Here is a 20427-nt window from a genome sequence, read left to right on the forward strand (position 1 = left end):
CAGTTCTTGGCGGCATGTTCTTAATGCCAATTCTCGATTCTCCAATTCTTCCCCATTTGGTGTGTTCCTGGAGACTGGTCCTCCGAAAGTCTCAATGGCATCTAGTGGAGGATCGCTTAGCTACTAATTCTTTTCAATTGGAACTGTTGGCAATCTCGCGGTTAATTTCGTGGGACGGTAAACATGAGCTTTGACCACAATTCAACCGCATGGCACGTTTGGGCTTAACTTCCGTTGCGGATGCCACCCTTGCCAGTCGCAATGTGTTCATGTCCTTTCGTACAGCCAGGAGGCTTTTCAGGATCCCTCGTGGATACAGGTATTTATGAGAACAGCTTTTGATGGTGCTTCAGAGCAGACAACCCTTTCCTGCCCTCGCTACGGATCGTCCCTAGCAGGACTGGGACTTTGCAGGCAGGCTGACTTTAGAAAAGGCTTCAGCTAACCAAGTGTATCATCTTCTGATTAAAGATCATCAATGGCTGGTTACTAAAGCTAATATTCTATGGGAATTGCATAAATCCCGGTCATGGTGAAGGGTAACTGTGATGGAGGGCTGGTTAAATAAGACACCATTCAAATATAATGTCTTTCTTTGGAGAGTAATGATTGGTGGTCTTCCGCTTGCTTCAGCTCTTTCCAAGCGCCGAATCTCCAACGGCAACTGTTTCTTTTGCACCACCACTGTGGAATCCGCCCGTCATCGTTTTATTTCTTGCCCCCTTGCTCAGAAAATCTAGTCATTCTTGTCAGCCGTCTGACGAGCGGTGGTTGGTTTCTCGCTACGCCCGTTTGATTGGGTTTTCGCACAGCCCAAATATCCCACACCGACACAGCCACATATGAAGATCTTGTTTCACTTTCTTCGATATTGGGGCTGTTGGCACAACGGGACCATTCGGAATGCTTTTCTTTTTGATTCCGCTTATAATGTTCGGCGGCATATTACTAGGCTTAAAGGTCTCTTGTTTTGGCAGATAGATCTTCTCCGACACTCTGACATCCTCTCTCGGGAGAACTTACGCCCCTGGCATATGGCAATTTCCTCCACGTCTTTGCCATGATTTTGTAACTCTTTGGCCGTCTGGTTCTTATAAAGAGTCAGTGTGTACACACGATGGGGTAGAGCCATCGTGTATCTTGTAATCATGTAAACTTTTTCGTAAGAGGCTTGAGAGAAAAAGAGGGTGTCTTTCATAGTAAATCATACGAATACATACGGTCCAGTACATAGATGGGAGTGGATATATTATACATGAAGTATCATACAAATAAGAGTAGGCTTGAGAGACAGAAGGTTGAGAGAGAGAGAGAGAGAGAGAGAGAGAGAGAGAGAGAGAGAGAGACTTGAGAGAAAAAGAGGGTGTAAGAGGCTTGAGAAAGGCTTGCGGAAGAGAGAAAGAAGAAAAAAAAAAGAAAGGAGAACGAAAGAAAGAAAGTTATAGCCATAGGGAAGAGTGGCCAAAAAGTGCCAGTTTTTTCGTACTGAATCATACAAATATGTACGGTACGGTACCATACAGATCGTACCGTACGAATCAATCCATACTATGTACGGAGACAACCCTATTTGGGGGACCCGAGGCATATGATTGCAAGACAAAACTTTGTGCTAGTACTGATTTTTTGTGCTCAACTGAGAAATTACAGCAAGATGTCTTCATACAATGAGATGGAATCAAGCAGTGATAATATCTCTCAGTATGAACATTCACATAGGAAATAAGAAAATGCAATGCTTGATCTTGGACAAGGCTCAATGGACAGCAAGCTAAAATGTTGTTGTTGGGCAAGATGCATGGCCTTCAAGGCATAATGAGGCTAATGACCAGCAAAGTAAAAAGGAATGTGATGACCACTTCATGAATCACATGAGGACAATAGCAAATCTCTTTGCTAAATTGGCAAAGGATCCTCAGTTCACTTGATTTTTGAATACTCAGAAGAAAGACATCAAGGGCAAGAGAAAGAAGTCATCTTCCATATCTTCGAGACAGTAAGGTGCACCAAAGGTAATGCCAAAGCCTTCACTTGAAGCTCCCACAGATGCTAATGAAGCAAAACAGTTGGTACCTATGGGGTAAGGTATGCAAATGCAAGGCCATCATGAAAGTGCACTAATCCAATTGATTTGGGTAACCAGGCATGCATGTTATGATGGGGCAGCTAGGATACTTTGGTGGTAGCACGATTTTTCATTCTATGGTTGAACAAAGACCGCATATGGAAAGGTATGGCACAAATCCCTATGGTATGCAACAACCGGTTAAAAATGTGCAAAACCCTATGTATGGCAGTATTGGCTTGATGACTGAGGCACAAATTAGTATGTTTGGTAATGCATTTGCACCTCCAAATCCTTATGGGGCTCATTCTATGGTTGAACAAGGACCACATATGGAAAGGTATGGCACAAATCCTATGGTATGCAACAGCCAGTTAAAAATGTGCAAAACCCTATGTATGGCAGTATTGGCTTGATGGTGGCTGAGGCACAAATTAGTATGTTTGGTAATGCATTTGCACCTCCAAATCCTTATGGGGCTCAAGGAATGAGTGTTGATCATGCAGAGCATTTTGGTGTTAGTTTTGATGTAAGATTCAGCAAATGCACCCTTTTTGCAACAATCAATCTATGACAACTTGACACCTAAAGGGACAGCAAAGGACTGATGAGGGTGGAAAAGCAATGAAGTTTGAGTCTCTCAATGGTGCACACGATAGGCTGAACTCTTGACGTTTATTTTCAATAGTTTGATGCAGCCTATTCAAGGGGAACTTCATAGAGTCCTCAAAGATTTGAAAGGCAACCACTTCTTGAAAGGGAATGCATTGCAGCGTTGGTCCACTCTTTTGATGCCGGGTAGAGCATCGTCAACATGGGTACAATTCAAGCAAATGTTTGCATTGAATTGGTTGAAAGGTACCTTTGAGGTGGACTTCATGACAGCTTGGAACAAGTTGGACGCTAAGAAATGCAAAAATTTGGAGCCATATAATAAGAAGTTTTGAGATGCGTTGCTTCCCATTACTTCTTATCAGCCCCTATCCCTTCATGAGCAAGTAACAAAATATGTTTGTGGGCTGCCTAAAGGAATCAAGGATTTTTTCATTAAATCCACCGTCTCTAGCTTGTCTCAACTCATAGAAACTGTTGCTATAACAAATGCTTTGCTGCATGGAAAGGATTCGGGCTTCTTAGCGAGTGGGAAAAAGTCGAATAAAAAGTTATTTAAAGTTAAGAAAAGAAGCAAAGTTAAAAATCAGCTTGAATAGAGACCAAAACAGCAAAGAAAGGACTCGAAAACATTGGCACAACGTAGAGAATCAATGGCTGTAAATAAATGCTTTATTTGTGAACAGAAGGGTCACATTGCAAGGGACTATCCCAATAGGCACCAAGCTAGAAAATCAAAAAATCAAGAAGATCCTACGGAAAAGAAGCCCAAAACATCAATGGGATTAGTGTTCGATGTTATTAGTGATTAGCCCAATGATGATGCTACTAAGTTGTGCAGAGCATGGGGCAAAATTCGGATTCAACATGCATTGATATTCTTTGATAATGGTGCATAAGCCAACTTCATCTTTGTAGACATGGCAGCCTATCTAGGCATCAGACAAGATGAGATGGGACCCATGGGGAAAGTTGAAATGGCATGTAAAGCCCATTACACCGCTCACAAGAAAGCTTCGATTGCATATACAAGCATATGTGCACAACAAAGAGTTCTTCATTGCTCCACTTGAGGGTTGTGATGTGTTGCTTGGTATGCCATGGTATCACCGTATGCATGAAGTGTTTCATTCACATGCATGTATTTTCTTTGATGACATGATTATCTATTTAAAAAATGAAATAGAGCATAGAAGACACTTGGACATTGTGTTTAATGAGCTGCATAACATAGACTAGTTATTAATGACAAGAAAAGTGAACTTTTTTTGCATGAAATCCACTTTTTGGAACATATTGTATCGGTTGATGGTATTTGCATGGACCTTGTAAAGATTAAAGCAATACATTCATGACCACCTTTGAGAACTATACATAAGATCCGCAACTTCTTGGATTTATGTTCTTACTACAAGAAGTATGTACACAAATTTGTCAAAATCGCATCTCAATTGCATGCTTTGCAAAAGAAGAATGTGCCATTTAATTGGACAACAATGGAAATTTTAGCATTTGAGAAATTGAAGGATACGATGAGTTCAGATCTTGTGCTTCTATTATCTAATCTAAGGAAGTCATTCATGGTTTAGTGTGATGAATATGGTAATAGCATTGGAACTATTCTTATGCAGAATGGACGAGTTGTGGCTTATGAGAGCCGAATTCTCCACGATGCAGAAAAGAATTTGCAAGTCTATAAGAAAGAACTCTTGGCTATAATTCATACACTGTCTATGTGAAAACAGTATTTGTTAGGGGCTGATTTTACAATACAAATAGACCATTAAACTTTGAGATACTCTCTGATGCAAACAAAGTTGTCAAAGAAACATATGAGATGGGCAAAATTTCTCTCAATGTTTCATTTTCAAATTATACACATTGATAGTAAACTAAATGTTGTGGCTGATCCACTGTCACATAAGCCACCAAATTTCAACCATCAGCATGGTTTATCCTACTGAGTTGAATACCATGAAAGGGCAATATGCTACTGATTTAGATTTTGCTAATGTTTATGATCAGCTTTGCAATGGCTAGAGGCATGAGCACTTTGTGCTTAGAGATGGATTTCTGATGATGCATAGACGACTTTGTGTCACAAAGCAATTAAGGCCTAGAGTTATCACTGAAAGTCATGCTCTTCCGTATGCAAGACACACAGATATTGATGCCACAATCAAGGTAGTGGAGTATTTCTTTTATTGGCCAGCTTTGAGACATAATGTGGAGCGATTTGCCAAGACATGCATTGTATGTCAAAAGGTAAAGCATGATAGACAAAAGATACCGGGTTTGTTACAACCCTTGGCAAAGCATTGCAATGGACTTTATTTTTATCTTCCTAGGACACCTACAAGGAAAGATGGGATATGAACTATCATTTACACGTTTAGCAAACAAGCCCATTTCATTTTCGAAAACAAAGGCTGATCATATGGCATGATTATTTTTGCATCACATCTTTAAGTATAATGGTATGCCAAAGTCAATCGTCAATAATCAAGACCTTGAGATAACCACTTCATTTTTGGAAGGGATTGTTTTAGAATATGGGTATCAAGTTGAAATTTTCATCATCCTTCCATCCGCAAACAAATGGTCAATCTAAGAAAGCAAATTCCACAATGTTGAATCTTTTGAGGTGCTATGTTTCAGACCACAAAACATAGTCGGGAGTATTTGTCATTAGTTGACTTTGCATATAACCACATGGTGCATAATTCCTCTTGCAAAGCTCCATTTGAAGTGGTTGAAGGTGGCAAGAAGGTACCACCTATCTTCCAAACTAAGGATAAGATCTTTGAGGCTGATCGTTATGTGAAAAAATTGGATGCAAACAATGCAAAGATAATGTATGCACTTCAGAGAGCACAATAAGAGCAAAAGAAGACAATTGATCGCCATAGAAGTACTTTGCAGTTCGCAAAGGGTGATTATATATTGCCGCATTTTGCAAAGCCAAGACTGAAAAGAATGAAAGAAAGAGAGATTGTATCCCAAGTTGAGTATGAGTTACTATGAGCCTTTTCAGGTGTTGGAGAATATCAGTGACGTGGCATATCTATTGAAATTACCGCCACATTGGTGGATACACAATGCTTTTCATCTCACTTTATGAAGGTCTTTTCATGGTGATATGTCGAAGGATGGATCTAGTAAAATTTAGCTTGAAGTTGAGGAGCTAGATGAATTATTACCCAAGCAAATTTTGGCACATAAAAAAAGAAAGGTCAAAGGTAAAGTTTCCAGAAGATATTTAGTGAAGTTTCAGAACTATTTACCAATGGATGCAAAATGAATGGAAGAGGATGACTTGGCAAACCATCCTCTGTTCTTGCAGCTTTACCTAGATGCCTTTTAGATAGCGCCATTCAGTTCGGACTCTATCACATTCAACAAAGCAAGGGTCCCAAACATTGCCTCATGCTCAAGGGGGAGGTAGCACTTCCACTCCACCAATTGTTGAAGGTAGTGAATCTCGGATTTATTCAAAATGCATCCACGGTATTGTGCTGACAATATGTCTACCATGAGATCACTACAATTTGGCATGAGTTTTTGCCTCAATCTTGACACCAAATTCTGATCAGTTTCAGCTCACTTTTTTATCAATTTGAGAATCATTTGTAGTCACTTTTGGGATCAATTTTGCATCAATTTTTGGATCGGTTAGTAATTAGTATTTGCAATCAGTTTGTAATCAGTTTTGAGATTGCATTTACATCAAATTATGATCAGTTCTTAAATCAGCAAGTTATCAGTTTATGCTTAGTTTTCAATGGTTTACAGTTGGTTCCATGGACAGCAGCATGTTAGTAAATGGCATTGATAGTTTCAGCCATGGTTTATGCTAAGAATATCCTTTACTATGGTTGTGAGGTCAAAACAAAACATGAGTTATGGATGCATCCAATAGGTTTGTAGCAACAATTCTAGACTGTTTCTCAATATTATCCGATGTTTATGCTCGCTGGAAATTTTCAGCAGGTTTGGAGCATGTTGCATGGTTAGCCAACAATGGCCAATGTTCTGACTGTGATGTCTTATGGAAATTCCAATGCAGTATGCTTTTGCTTTGGCACAATGCAATGCAATCAAGGATGATTGCACGGATTTCAAGGGGGAGGTCTGTCACGAGGACGTGAAATTTTGAGATGCTTTAATCTTGCCGATAAAATTTGATTAAGTTACTAATCAAATGTGCAAGGTTATTTAGCACGTGATGCACATGCCATTCATTTCACGGTAATAGGCCAATGACGCTAAGGATAGAGTGGGTGTCAAAGGAAAAAGTTATGATAAGTTATGCCAACTGGATTTTGAGCATCAATTGGTGTCAATTTTGATCCTAGGATAGTTGTTTGGCCAGTAAGTGTCAATGTTGACACTATGAACCAGCATTAACTAATTAATTAAAGCCAATCTGAGAATCAAGAGAGGTTGGGAACTACTCCATGTTGCAAATGGCCCAGCCAATTTAATTATGGTTGCTAACGTTTAATTTTAAGCAGGGTTAGAAGAGCTGAAATATTCAGAATTATTTAACTCTAAAAACAAGTTTAATGGTTGGATAATGCTAAAAATTGGGTTTAAAGGCTGCCACTTAGCATAAATACCCATGCAAACTGAGAAAACGTTTTTTGGGGTTGAATCTCAACCATTAACTCAATTTTCAGCTCTGGTGGGAGAGGAAGAGAAGGCTGCTAAGCAGAATTTGCTGCTACGGAGACATCCAAGAGGCTCCCTACTCTTGTAGGAGACCTTGGTGATGCAAGCAATAGCATTTATGATCCCTATACATGCAGGCGAGAGCAGTTGGGCACTTCCCCTAGCAGCAAGCAACAACAATCTAGGCTTCTCAGAGCAAGTAGCAATCAATTACAGCTATTTTCCGTGTGGAAATCAGGAATTTCTCTCTTCTCTAGCATTCTCTTATCTCCCTTGGTCAATTCTCAAAAGATCTCAGCATTTCTCAGCCATTTGAAGCAAATTTCAGTCATATTTGGTGGACAACAAAGGAAGGTCTACTGTAAACCATAAATTTCTACCGAAATTAGGGTTTAGCAGCCACCTCAAGACCCGTGCAACAGGAGAAGGATTGTACACTGAAATCAACACAAGCCATCCATTGTAAATTTGGGGCAGCATTTGGCCACTTGAGGTCCAATTTTGAGCCAGTCCTAGGTAAAACTCAAGGGACACATTACCCAATTTGTTTGTTAATTATTGGTACAGAGAAGGGCTTCTGGATCAGCCAAGGAGATTGTGGAATCTCAACTTCCAATCAATCCATTACCAATTGAAGATAAAGAAGTACTAAAAGGAACACTAGTTTTGGAACCAACACGGTGTTCATTGTCCAAGAATTTTGAGAGTAAAGTGTGCATTTCAAGTTAGGTTTAAATGCTGATTGGTGTAATTAAGTGCTTGATCAAGGAATTACCATCCTATTTGAGAAGGAAGGCTCGTTTCAAATGGTCTGCCAAGTCATCCTATCCCATCCACTTAGCATCCATTGGTGAATCATTGGTGAATAGTTCTAAAACTTCATGAAATACCTTCTCAAAACTTTATCTCTGATTTTTCTCTCTTTATGTGCCAAGATTTGCATTGATACCAAGATCTCATCTAGCTCCTCAACCTCTTGCTGAATTTTTACAAATACATCCTCAGGCGCATCACCATAAAAAGGCCTCAACAAGCTCCTTTTGCTTCTATTGCGACCTCTAAAGAGCATATTTAACCTTTGCATTAGACTATATCCACGTTTTCTACATACCAATCAACCTCAAAGATCTTGTTCTTTGTATGCAAAATAGGAGGCATTTTCTTGCCACCTTTCACAATCTCAAATGGAGGTTTATCAATGAAACTATGCACGGTATTATTGTATGAAATTCTATCAAAGGCAAATACTGCTCCCACTACGACTTATGCTCAGAAACATAGCATCTCAACAAATCAAGCACTGTAGAATTTGCCTCTTCTGACTAACCATCTATTTGTGGATGAAATGACAATGAAAATTTCAGCACAGTCCCAATATTTTCAAACAGCCCCTTCCAAAATAAATTGGTTATCTGAGGGTCTCAATCGCTGATAATCAAGTCTAGCATGGTATGATACTCAAACACATGCTGCAAAAATAAGCATGCCACATGATTAGCCTTTATCTTCTTCCTCACTAGAATGAAATGGGTCTGCTTGCCAAACTTGCAAATAATGATCCATATCCCATCATTCCATGTAGGTGTCCTAAGAAGCTCAAAGATAAAATCCATAGCAATACTCTCCCAAGGCCTATCTGGAATAGGCAAAGACTACAATAAACCTAGCATCTTTTGCCTATCATATTTCACTTTCTAACATATGATGCATGTCATCACAAACTGGTCAATATCATGTCTTGAATAAGGCCAATAAAAGAAATGTTCCATTGCTCTAACTATAGCATCAATCCCTCTATGCCTTGCATAAAGAGGAGCATGACTCTTAATGATCACTTTAGGTCTCAACTACTTGGTGACACACAATTATCTATGCATTATCAGAAAACCATCTCTAAGCACAAAGTGCTCACAACTATGGCCGTTGGAAAGCTAATCATATACATTCGCAAAATCCGAATCACCATCATACTAATCTTTCATGGCATCAAAGTCAATGTGATATTCCATACTGACACTCGATATCTGAGGCTTACATGACAATGCATCAACCACCACATTCTTTTTCCCACCTATGTGCACAATTTAACGATGAAACATAGATAAGAAGTTAGTCCATCTCATGGGCTTCTCATACAGCTTAGTCTAAGTGAAGACACAGGGCAATATATGATGGTTTGTTTGCACCATGAAATCGGCCCTTAAAAGATAGTATTTCTATGTCGAAAGTGCATGAATTACAATAAGCAATTCTTTCTCATAAACCTGCAAATTCATTTTTGCACCATGGAGAACACAACTCTTATATGCCACAACCTCGCTATCTTGCGGAAAAACAGTCTCTATAATGTTTTCACATGCATCACACTCAACGACAAATGACTTCCTTAGATCATGCAACACGAGCACAAGATTTGAAGTCATTGTTTCTTTTAACTTTTCAAATGCTGAAATTTTCATTGTTGTCCACTTAAAGGTACACCCTTCTTCTACAGAGCATGCAGTCAAGATACAATTTCAACAAAACTGCATAGATACTTCCTATAATAGCAGCATAAATCCAAAAAGGTATGGATCTCATGTACATTCCTCAAAGATGGCCATGAACATATTGCCTCAACCTTCACATGGTCCATACAAATATCATCAGCCGACAATATGTGCCCCAAAAAGTGAATCTCGTGCAAGAAAAGTCCACTCTTCTTGTCAGTAATGACCAATCTATGCTTATGTAGCTCATTGAATATAATGGCCAAATGCTTTCGATGCTCTGTCTCATTCTTTAAGTGGATAATCATGTCATCAAAAAATATGTCCACAAATCCCCTATGTCGCTTGAAGATACGATCTATCATCCGATTAAAAGTGGCAGGAGCATTTCTAAGTCCAAAAGGCATGACAAGAAACTCATACAATCCAAAAGATGACTTGAAAGTTGTCTTAGGCATATCCTCCGACCTAATGAAAATTTGATAATACCCACTTTTCAAATCTATACAGTTGAATATGGTTGCCCCCCTGTAATCTATTCATAATAACATCACCGATTCTAAGGGATCGGAAACCGATTCTTTATCATGATTTTATTGAAGGCACGATAGTTAATGCACATACACCATGAACCATCCTTTTTATGCACCAAAAAACTAGTAGAAGACAAAAGGGAGATGAGCTAGGCTGAGTTAAGAGCTCATTCACCCAACCCGTTACCTTCTCTTGCTGGGCTGCACTTACCCTACAGGGTGGCTTATTAGGTGGATTACTTCTAGGGAAAGATCTATACCATGATCTTTTGGCCTTTCAGGCAATAGCTATACCGAAAGTGACTAAGAGAAGCAGTCAACATATTTTTTCAAAATGTGATCCTTTCCTACTTTTGACATGTTCCCAATATTTTCATTATCAACCTTATCCTTAGTAAAACCCAGTACATTGAAAGATGATTTTTCATTACTTTGGAAACGGCAGTAGTTGATACAACTAGGATATATTCACCTTTCAAGTTTGCATCCAAAGTATGGGTCTTGCCCTTATGCTAAATAGTGATTATTTTGCATCCGAATCAGTCATTGCATCCACACGATGGCACAAAGGCATATCAAGCAAGACAATCCTCAACTAGAGCAATAAAAAACTCTTCACTATTCACATATCCCTCAATATTCTAATGAAGCTTTCCAAGGAGCGATATGACAAGCTCTACATGGCTGTTGCATGCCATACCAACTTCTCCTATGGGTTCCATCGCATCTTCTCTCTTGGCTGGACGGGCTGCCATGTCCATAGAGATAAAATTGGTTCGTGCTCCATTATCAAAGAAAATCAAAGCATGTTCATCTCTGATTTTGCCCCATGCTCTACATATCATCATTGGACTAGTCACTAACAACATCTGGCATCAATCCAACTAACGTTTTGGGCTTCTTACCCTTAAAATCTTCGGGATTTTTTTATTTTCTAGCTTGCTGCCTATTGGCATAGTCCTTAACCCCGTGACCTTCCTATTCACACACACAACATTTATTTGTAGCTCTTTCCTTGTTATTTTGACCTCTTGAGGCTGATTTTCAGATTTGCCCCTTTTCTTAAGCTTTCACAACTTCATATTCGACTTCTCTCCACTTTCTTGGAAACCCGAATAGCAATGCATTGGCTATAGCCTATGTCTATATGAGCTGAGACATGCTAGACACAATGAATTTAATGCAAAAATCCCTGATTACCTTCGACAACCCACATACATACTCTTTCACTTACTCATGAAAAGGAACCAAACGATAAGAAGTTACTAGAAGCAAGGCATCCCAAAACTTCTTATTATATTGTTCCAAGTTCTTGCATTGTGTTGCATCAAGATTGTTCCAAGCTATTATAATGTCCACCTCAAATGTACTAGTCAACCAGTTCAATGCAAATATTTGCTTAAATTGTACCCATGTTGATAGTGCTCTACCTTGCATTAAGAGCGTGGATCGCCATTGCAATGCATTCCCCTTGAAAAAAGTGGTTGCCTTCCAAATTTTAGAGGATTCGGTGAAGTTTCCTTCCAAATAGGTTGCATATCAAACTGTTGAATAAAAGTCGAGGGTTTCTTATTTACCACTGAAGGACTCAAACTTCACCCCTTTTCTATCCTCATCAAAGTCTTTTGCAACCCCTTTGGAAGTTAAGTTGTTACACACTACTTGCAGCAAAAAGGGTGCATTTGCTGCATTTGCATCATGACCAACACCAAAAGAAGCATTTACATATCCTCCACTCATTCCTTGAGCCCCATAAGCAAGGGATGCAAATGCATCACCAAACATGCCACTTGTGCCCCGAGCATCATACCAATGCTGCCATACATGTAGTTATGCATAGTACTAACCATACTAAGATACATTGGGTCTTGCACACCATGCATTGATTGCTACATACCATGAGAAGTTGTGCCATACATTCGCATACGCAGTCCCTCATCCACCATAGCATGAAAAATAGTATCACCACCAAAGTATCCTAGCTGCCCCATCGTTGCATGCATGCCCAGATATCCAAAACCCATTGGATTGACACTACCAAGATGGCCTTGTGTTTGGGTATTCAATGCCCAAAGGCCATTGAAGATGACATCATCTTCTTGCCCTTACTATCCTTTTTAGGAGAATTCAAAAATCTATCAAACCGTGGATCTTTAGCCAATTGGACAAAGATGTCAACTACTGCCTTCAACCGAGCCTTGAACTAGTCATCATATTCTTCATTTCCTTGCTGGTCATTAGCACCTTGTGGCCTTGAAGAACCCACTTCTTGGTCAACAACCACATTCTCTCCTTGTTGTCCATACTGTAAGCCTGGTTTAAAATTAGGCTTTCCATTTTCCCCTTCATTATGTGCATTTTCAGAATGAGATGCATCATCACTATTTCATCCCATCTCACTATAAGATGACATGCTTGTTGTAAATGCTCAGCTAAACACAATTTCAACACTTGGGTAAAACTTCTAACCTTCAATCAGGTGGCTCCGGCCCGCCAAGTCAAGGGATTTGATGATATCCTAGCAATGGAACCATGAAACCAACCAACCTTCCTCCTCAAATAGGGCAGTAATAACCTAATTTAATAGTAATTGCAACAAGTAATTAGCTCGCATACATTAAAATGCACACTTTACCTCTTAAATCTTAGACAATGGACAACCTATTGGCCCCAAAGCTTGCATCCCTTCCAGTCTTTCTTTATCTTTTATTGCAAAATGGATGCAGTACAACTAAAATTTATCGATTTCCTCTACTAATCTAAGTGCTACTTGCTATCATTAATGACCAACAAGCCTTCAAACCAATTTACCCCTTGGTTTGCTTAGGGAATTGGCCTTCACCCTACTCCTTGTGAGACAAACTTATCCCAAATTGAAATTGGCTCGTTGGCCTCTTGAATCTTCCCAAAATTCAGTATCCCAAGGTAGCTATCAAAACACTAGTTTCTGCTCTAAATTAGGAAATCAGAGTTTACAGCAGAGATTGATTCAAATCACTTCTTTTGATGACTCAAACTACTGGAAAATGTTAAGGAGAGCTCAAAAATCACAGGAGAATGAGAGAGAATCCTATAGAGAGAGATTTTTCTTATTTGCTTCGCAAAAACCACCTCCAATTTGCTACTATCCTAATTAGGAGAGTCCAACCTGCATTCACCTTCAGTTTGGGAGCCAAAAATGGTTGTCACCAACATCCAAGTATTGTTGTCTACCTGTTTTGTCCCTTTTGCGACTGTCACACGCTGTTGTGGATCTTCAAACAATTGTTTTCAACATCTTGCCAGGTCTCCAATTCTGTAGAACAATTCAACAACCTCTCTTCACTCTCCAAGAGTCTCCTCCTCTCTCACAATGGCAAGAATAGACTTCCAACAGTCCCCCAAACTGTTTTCCCACTTGCATGGGCAAGTTTTGCCAAGTGGCAGCCTTATAATCCCATTTTTCATCATTATCTAGTTTATTAAATGAAATTTTAGAATATTAATTCTGACAATTCATTTAATACTTATTCTAATGCTAAGAATATTAATTTCACCAACCAATAATTAAATTGGCTTAACCAATTTGTCTCCCAAGTATCCTTGAGTAGTTATTGACCCATGCTGGCATCATAGTGAAACAACATGTGCACCTATTGCTTAACCATGCTCATGCCTTCTGCATATCTAAAATTCCAACCACTTAAACTGGTTACGATCCACATGCATGAATCATAACCACTCTCAAAACCATAATGGGTGTATCTGCATACCAAAACCCAATACTATTCTAACAACCAAGGCAAAGTAATACATGAACTAAGCATAAACAACACCTCATAGCAATGATATACCATGTGATAGCATACATCAACTACAAAACGCATGTAACTTATGCAATTGTACTTCTCTTGTATCACATGCAAATATACACTGCATTCCATCCATCCATGTATCCCATACATGCCTTACAAATTTACATCACATCCAAAATGTACATTCCATGTATTCCGTACATGCTAGCAACCTTGCAAATGTACACTTTAAGAGTCTAGGTGCAAACCATACACATTTGCATATCAATCCACAATGATTAGTACATTGGATAGTGATCCCAATGGCAAAAATATTGTCAACATACAATACCCTAGATGCAAATTAAGTATATCTGATTTCCGCTACATAACTAAGTTGTTCATCACTAGGGGAGTGGACGTGCAACCTCCACCTTGAGCATCAGGCAATACTCTGGACCTTCTATGCTCTGCTAAACTCCAATGAGCCCAATCCAAAGTCAGCTCTAGCTAAAATACATCAAGGTAAAGTGCAACATTGAGGATGGTCTTCCAAGTCACCCTGCTCTATCCATTGCATCCATCATAGGTGAAACAATAATAAAACTTCACCAAGAAGCACGTGGAAACTTTATCTCTAACTTTATTTGCCTCGAAATCTTCGCTAGGTTTTAGGCCTTCGTCTCTTTGGACCACATAGATCCTTGAAACTTTCACATTGCTGCCAAGAAGGGTGCATTGGCTGCATTTCCCTCATGACTAGCACTATACAAAGCATTTGCATAACCAGCTTTAATATCATGAGTCCCAAACACAATGAACTCCATATATACATTGCCAAACTTGCCACTTTGCGCCCCAGCATCATGCCAACATTCCTATACATTGGGTTTTTCATTTCACTTGACATACCCAAATACATTGGGCCTTGCATACCATGCATAGGTGGCTGCATACCAAATGCATTTAATCCTTGCATCTCCATGGTTGAAGCATTATTAGCCATTGCTTGGAAAACTAAACCACCAAAGTATCTCGAGTGACCCACATTAGCATGCATGCCTTGCTATCCAAAAAGCACTAGATTGACACTTCCAAATTGGCCTTGCATAAGCATCAATTGCCCAATTGGCATCATTTGCTTATGCTCATTACCCACATTTAGAACATCATGCTAGTGCATTGGCTCTTCCTTCGGTGTATCTAGCTATCTCTAAGCTCTTAAAGACATTGAGAGACATCATCCCTACTTAATCCCATCTCACTATCTAAAGACATTCTTGCAGTAAATGCTCAGCTAAACGCAATTTCGAAACTAGAGCAAAGCTTATGACCTTCAGTCAGGTGCCTTGCGCTTGCCAAGTAAAGAGAATTGATGGTATCCCAGCAATGGAACCATCAAACCAACCTTTCTTCTCGAATAGGCTGGTAAAAAATGCAAATGTTACCACTTGATCTTGGACGTTGGACACTCGATTGGCTCCAAATTTGGCACCCCTTGCAATATTTCTTTAACTTGTATTGCTAGAGGTTGAAGTACCTTGAGATCCAACCTGATCTCCTTCAATCTTCAATATATCTTGCTATCCATAGCAATCAACAAGCATTCAAACCAATTTGCCCCTTGGTTTGCTTGGTGGTTAGCCTTTAATATGCTCCTCGAATGACAAATTCTGCCCCAAACTTAATGTTGGCCTCAATCTATTCCCTAGATGACAAATTCTCTTAAAATCCCCATATTTTAACTACTGAATTTCATGTACTAGGTCGTGAATTCTGGGCACTATCCCAAGGTGGCTAGTAAACCATACTTTCTACTATAAATTAAGGTTTAGCACCAGAAATTCTTCAATTGCACCCACTTGGGATTGAATGTGGGAGATCTCTAGAGGAAAGCCATGAATTGGCTAAGAGAATAGAGAGGAAGCTATAGAGAGAAATTTTAGAATCTCATTGCCAAAATTGGCTGAAATTTAATGTTGCCTTGTTGTGAATAGCTGATTGACTACAACCCACCATCAACAAGAGCCCCACATGCAGTTGCCTACCCTTGTGGACCCCAAAATTGTTGTCACCTGCCTGTATAGCCTACATGGACTGTCACTTGCCTCCAATGGCCTCCTCCTCAATTGAGGGCAGCTCTTTGACAACCTCCAATGGCTGAGCTGATCACCAATGGCTGGAAATTTGCAACAGCAGCTCTCTCTCTTCCTCTCCCAATTCCCACCCTATTGGAATGAGGCTCCACCAATGTCCAATAACCTTTCCCTCACTTGCATGGGCAACTTTTGCCAAGCGGCAGCCTTCTAATTGCATTTCAAACCAATTAAATTAATTTTCACATTATTGATTCTATGAATTAATTTAATTATTAATTCTTACTCTAAAAATTAACTATACCAACCATACATAAATCACGAGTAAAGTCTTTGGGAAGGGGACACAATCCAAGAAGAAACGTTAGAAAAAGTACCCTCACCTTTGTGGAGGAACAAAGGATGAAATTAACTCAACTGAGCCTTTCTCTACTTGTACAACAACTATTATCCATGAATCTGTATTCCTTCATATCCATGTATTGGAGAAGCCTTCTCCAATGGATGCCTCATCTTCCAACAGGCCTTGGCTTATTGACAACATTGCTTCAAGTCGTACAACTCCAAGAGGAGATTTGCTACTAGATCTTCATTCATCCAGGGATCTTGTCAACTTTTACTAACATTTGTTCAGTGCCTACTAGTGGTGTTGACACTTTGCTATGATTGCCAGCCCATTCATCGAGCTCTATTTTGGAAGTCCTACATGTTCCTAACCTATGCTTTCTACTCCTATCTATTCATGGCTTTACTAGACTTGATACCCAAGTTGTCTTCACTGAGCAAGCCATCTTTCTTGAGGATTCTTCCACAGAAGCTATTTTTGCGACATGTTGGCAAGAGAGGGCTTTACAAGCTCCATTCCCCTTATGCAAGGTCCTCCCAAGGCAGTTGTCTATTGATGCACCTGTTTTCAATTGTGCACCCTTTGTTCCACAAGTTCCTTCCCATCCCCCACCATCTCCTCTGGTGGTTCCCTTGTAACCCCCATCCCTTTCAAAGGGGGCAATATCAATGATGCCGCTGTGGATTCCTTGGCCCCTAGAGTTTCAGAGCAAGATTCCCAAGATCATGAGGAGCTTTTTCATTGGCCATCTACATCGATAAACTACATCGGCATTAGCACTCTTCCTATTACCCTCGGATTTGCATCTTCTTCGGCCTTCAACCACATCCAAGATCTGAGAGGTGGTGTTAGCAATCATAATTGTCATGCACTATGGTCTGTCATCCCATATCTATGAGCCTCAAACTGACTCAAACAATGTAGACATTAGGAGCTTTGACATGCATGTCATGTGTTTTGATGGAGGAGACAGTCCTTTCTAGAGCATGCATTTCTTTTTCAATTGCTTTAGGTGTGTTCACACCGCATCCAGCCTGTTCTCAGCCTTCGCGGAGTGGCCAGCATTCAGTATGTGCACGTTTGGAGCAAGGCGGTCTATTTTGCTCAGGCCAGCAGCATTTGGTGCATTATTTGGGCTGGTCAGCAATTTTTTAGATCGTGGATTGTATTTTTGAGGCCCCAATCTGCTACTCAGTCAGTTTTGACTCCTTTTGGCTATATATAGCCAACGGCCACTTTGGGGCATATCATTCTCTTCCTCCTCTTGCAAGTGCACACTCCAACTTGGTCATTCTTCTTTGGCATTTGCAAGGGCTGCTGGCAGCACACTGCATCTTCATTACCATCTCCATCACCGTCACCATCTCTAGTGTTATCATTTTTCAACTGGATCCGGTGCACTCACTAATGCTTTGGGCTGTGTGGGGGGACTGGCAGTCCCGGGCTTTGTAGGTATGCCTTGCCGTTGGAGCCGATTGCACCTATGAGAGTAGTGGTGCTTGCTCCATCGACAACCCACCCCACCTCACCCCCCTACGACACGGCATACCCCCCCCCCAACTCTGCCACCCCAACACCCAAGCAACGGTTTCCAGTCATCAATCACTTAATGGAGGCTTTGTTTGCAGCAAATTCAGGCAATCTGGCAGGCTACACCCTCTTTATCAGCCCTACATCAGATACCTCCGTTTCTTTTTTTCACTCTTAAAGGACTGCCTAGCAGTTGTCTTCACAGTAGCCATCATCTCAAATAGATTTCAGCATATTCCACATCTCCGACAGCAGTAGAGGGAGCTCGCTCTATTGTTGTTCTTCGTGGTCCAATGTCTACTCCAACATTCCATTGCCCGAACGACTACATTTTGCTCCCTCCATAGAGCAGCTCTTTTCCTCTTCATCAACACTCTACCCGAAAGTTTACATTTTTCTCCCTTCACAATGTAGATCCCTTGAAAGTGTTGTCGCCTAATGAGCTACTAGGAGAGTGCAGCTTTCTCCAAGCTCGCTCCATTGTATCAGTATGATTCATTCAACATGATACAGTGTTCATCATTATCCATCCATCTTCTTCTTTAGTGTTTGTAAGTTTCCTTGTCTCCATGTTTGCCATACACTTCACGTTTCTCCCCACAAACCCTACCATTTCTCAAAGTGGAATTAGAGCATACCATTCCATCTCTCAATAAAACTCCCTCCTCTGCATATCATCTCTCCATACTCCTACAACAGGTTCCTTGGAGAGAGGAAGCCAGTGCTAGTGCCCACTCAATCAGTGACTCGCTGTTGTATTCGACTATCTCGTGTCTCATTGTGCGAATTACACTTCCTAAGCATTGTTCTCAGTTCTCTTTGCAGTGTTCTTTTTTTCTTTGCAGTTTTTCTTTTCTCTCTTGTGTTGTGCACTCTATTACAGAAGTTTCACACACTTCCATCGTTGTACCCACTTCTGACACCCTTCGGCCTCTCCCACTAATGCCATCCCACTCGGCAACAGCTTCAGCATGCATAAATCTTCCCAAAGAACTTTGAGGCTTCAAAACCTTTAATCAACTGTTCCCGCTTTTGGAAGAGATCAACATGCAAAAAGTCACTAATATGGCCTTTGACAATGAGCGAGGAAAGACTTCGTTCAAATGTTCAAACTTTAGAAGTAGAAAGTAACCCCCCCCCCCCCCCCCCCCATGCTGCTGTACAACCCCCTTTTTGGAATCATAACCCTCATCTTGATCCACCAATCATTAGTTTGTCACATGAAATCAGTAATGTTTTCCTTGACTTCTTGAATCTTGATCTACTATCTTGCCCTAGTTCAAGGAACTTTAAGGGTTCAGATCATTGGAGTGAGTTGACGTGGACAGCCCTTAATTCACCATAACATCCATCAAGTCCATACATTACTGTGCTCAAGGTCTCGCCAATCTAATGTTTCATCAAGAAGCTAAGAAACTCCTTTTGCGGAAGCCACATCTTTTTCAACATCAATAACTGCATAACGGCCAGCAACTTGGTATATTGATCTGCAATCCTTAAATCAAGTCTCAAACACAGCTCTAGTAACCTCTTTTGGAAAAACCTCAAACCTAGCTGGCACTCTCATACTCAATCTGCAATAAGCCTCAAATGCTACTGCATGCATTGCAGCCCAATTCTTCTCGAAGTCATGCTCCCACTACACGACACATGGCCACTTTTATAGTTCTGTAGGTCTAGTATCTACCTATAGTGCTGTGGTGCAGATAAGAAATAAAACAAGAGTGCTTCAAGCTAATATACAATGATGTTTGGCAGTTGGTGAAAAGTGCAGGTTGCAACCATTCGTCTTAAGATATTTGCTTTGATATCCTGATTGGAAGAATGGATAAGCTCATTTGCATGGCTTGATTAAAGAAGCATTGTGTATAGTCATGCAAAACAAAAACGCACGCCTCTTCATGGTTATAAGGACATTGTAGAATGCATGGTTGGGTAACATGAGTGAATAATGTTTATATAGTAATACAAAACAATGCACACATCTTCATGACTGAGCAAGCAGGTGGGACCATGGAGCAGGGGGCTACATGATGAGATTTGTGACCTTTACACAAGGTTTGGTAAATGTTGTACAGGATTTTTAGTCATTTATAAGAAATAACCCATTTCAAAGAGTAAGTAAAGGAAATATAAGTTTCCAAATATTTGCTCATGCATTTTGCATACCTCAAGACTTCGTAATTTTGGCAATCTATGCAAAATCTCCAGTGTGTTGGACCGTGCATCAGAATCCAAAGGATTTTCTCTCAAATTTAGATGATGAAGAAAGGGCATCTCAAATGCATTGAAGATCTGTGATGTAGGATAAG

The 20427-nt window shown here is 40.2% G+C and overlaps 1 protein-coding gene across 3 annotated transcripts in view; it reads right to left on the bottom strand.

Annotated features, from left to right (window-relative positions):
* Positions 1 to 20427, bottom strand: part of LOC148025279 (tubulin-tyrosine ligase) — a 185185-nt gene that overhangs the window by 132968 nt on the left and 31790 nt on the right. For all 3 annotated transcript variants that reach the window (XR_015693037.1, XM_087692282.1, XM_087692281.1), the window contains one exon: positions 20285 to 20410. Coding sequence is in view for 2 of the 3 variants with exons in the window: in XM_087692282.1 (XP_087548408.1) it covers positions 20285 to 20410 (126 nt within the window). In the remaining variant the exon portion in view is untranslated. The remainder of the gene's footprint in view (positions 1 to 20284; positions 20411 to 20427) is intronic.

The sequence above is a fragment of the Lygodium microphyllum genome, chromosome 14, assembly GCF_053477565.2.
Source record: "Lygodium microphyllum isolate KBCC chromosome 14, Lygodium_microphyllum_v1.1.10, whole genome shotgun sequence".
Taxonomy (NCBI): Eukaryota; Viridiplantae; Streptophyta; class Polypodiopsida; order Schizaeales; family Lygodiaceae; genus Lygodium; species Lygodium microphyllum.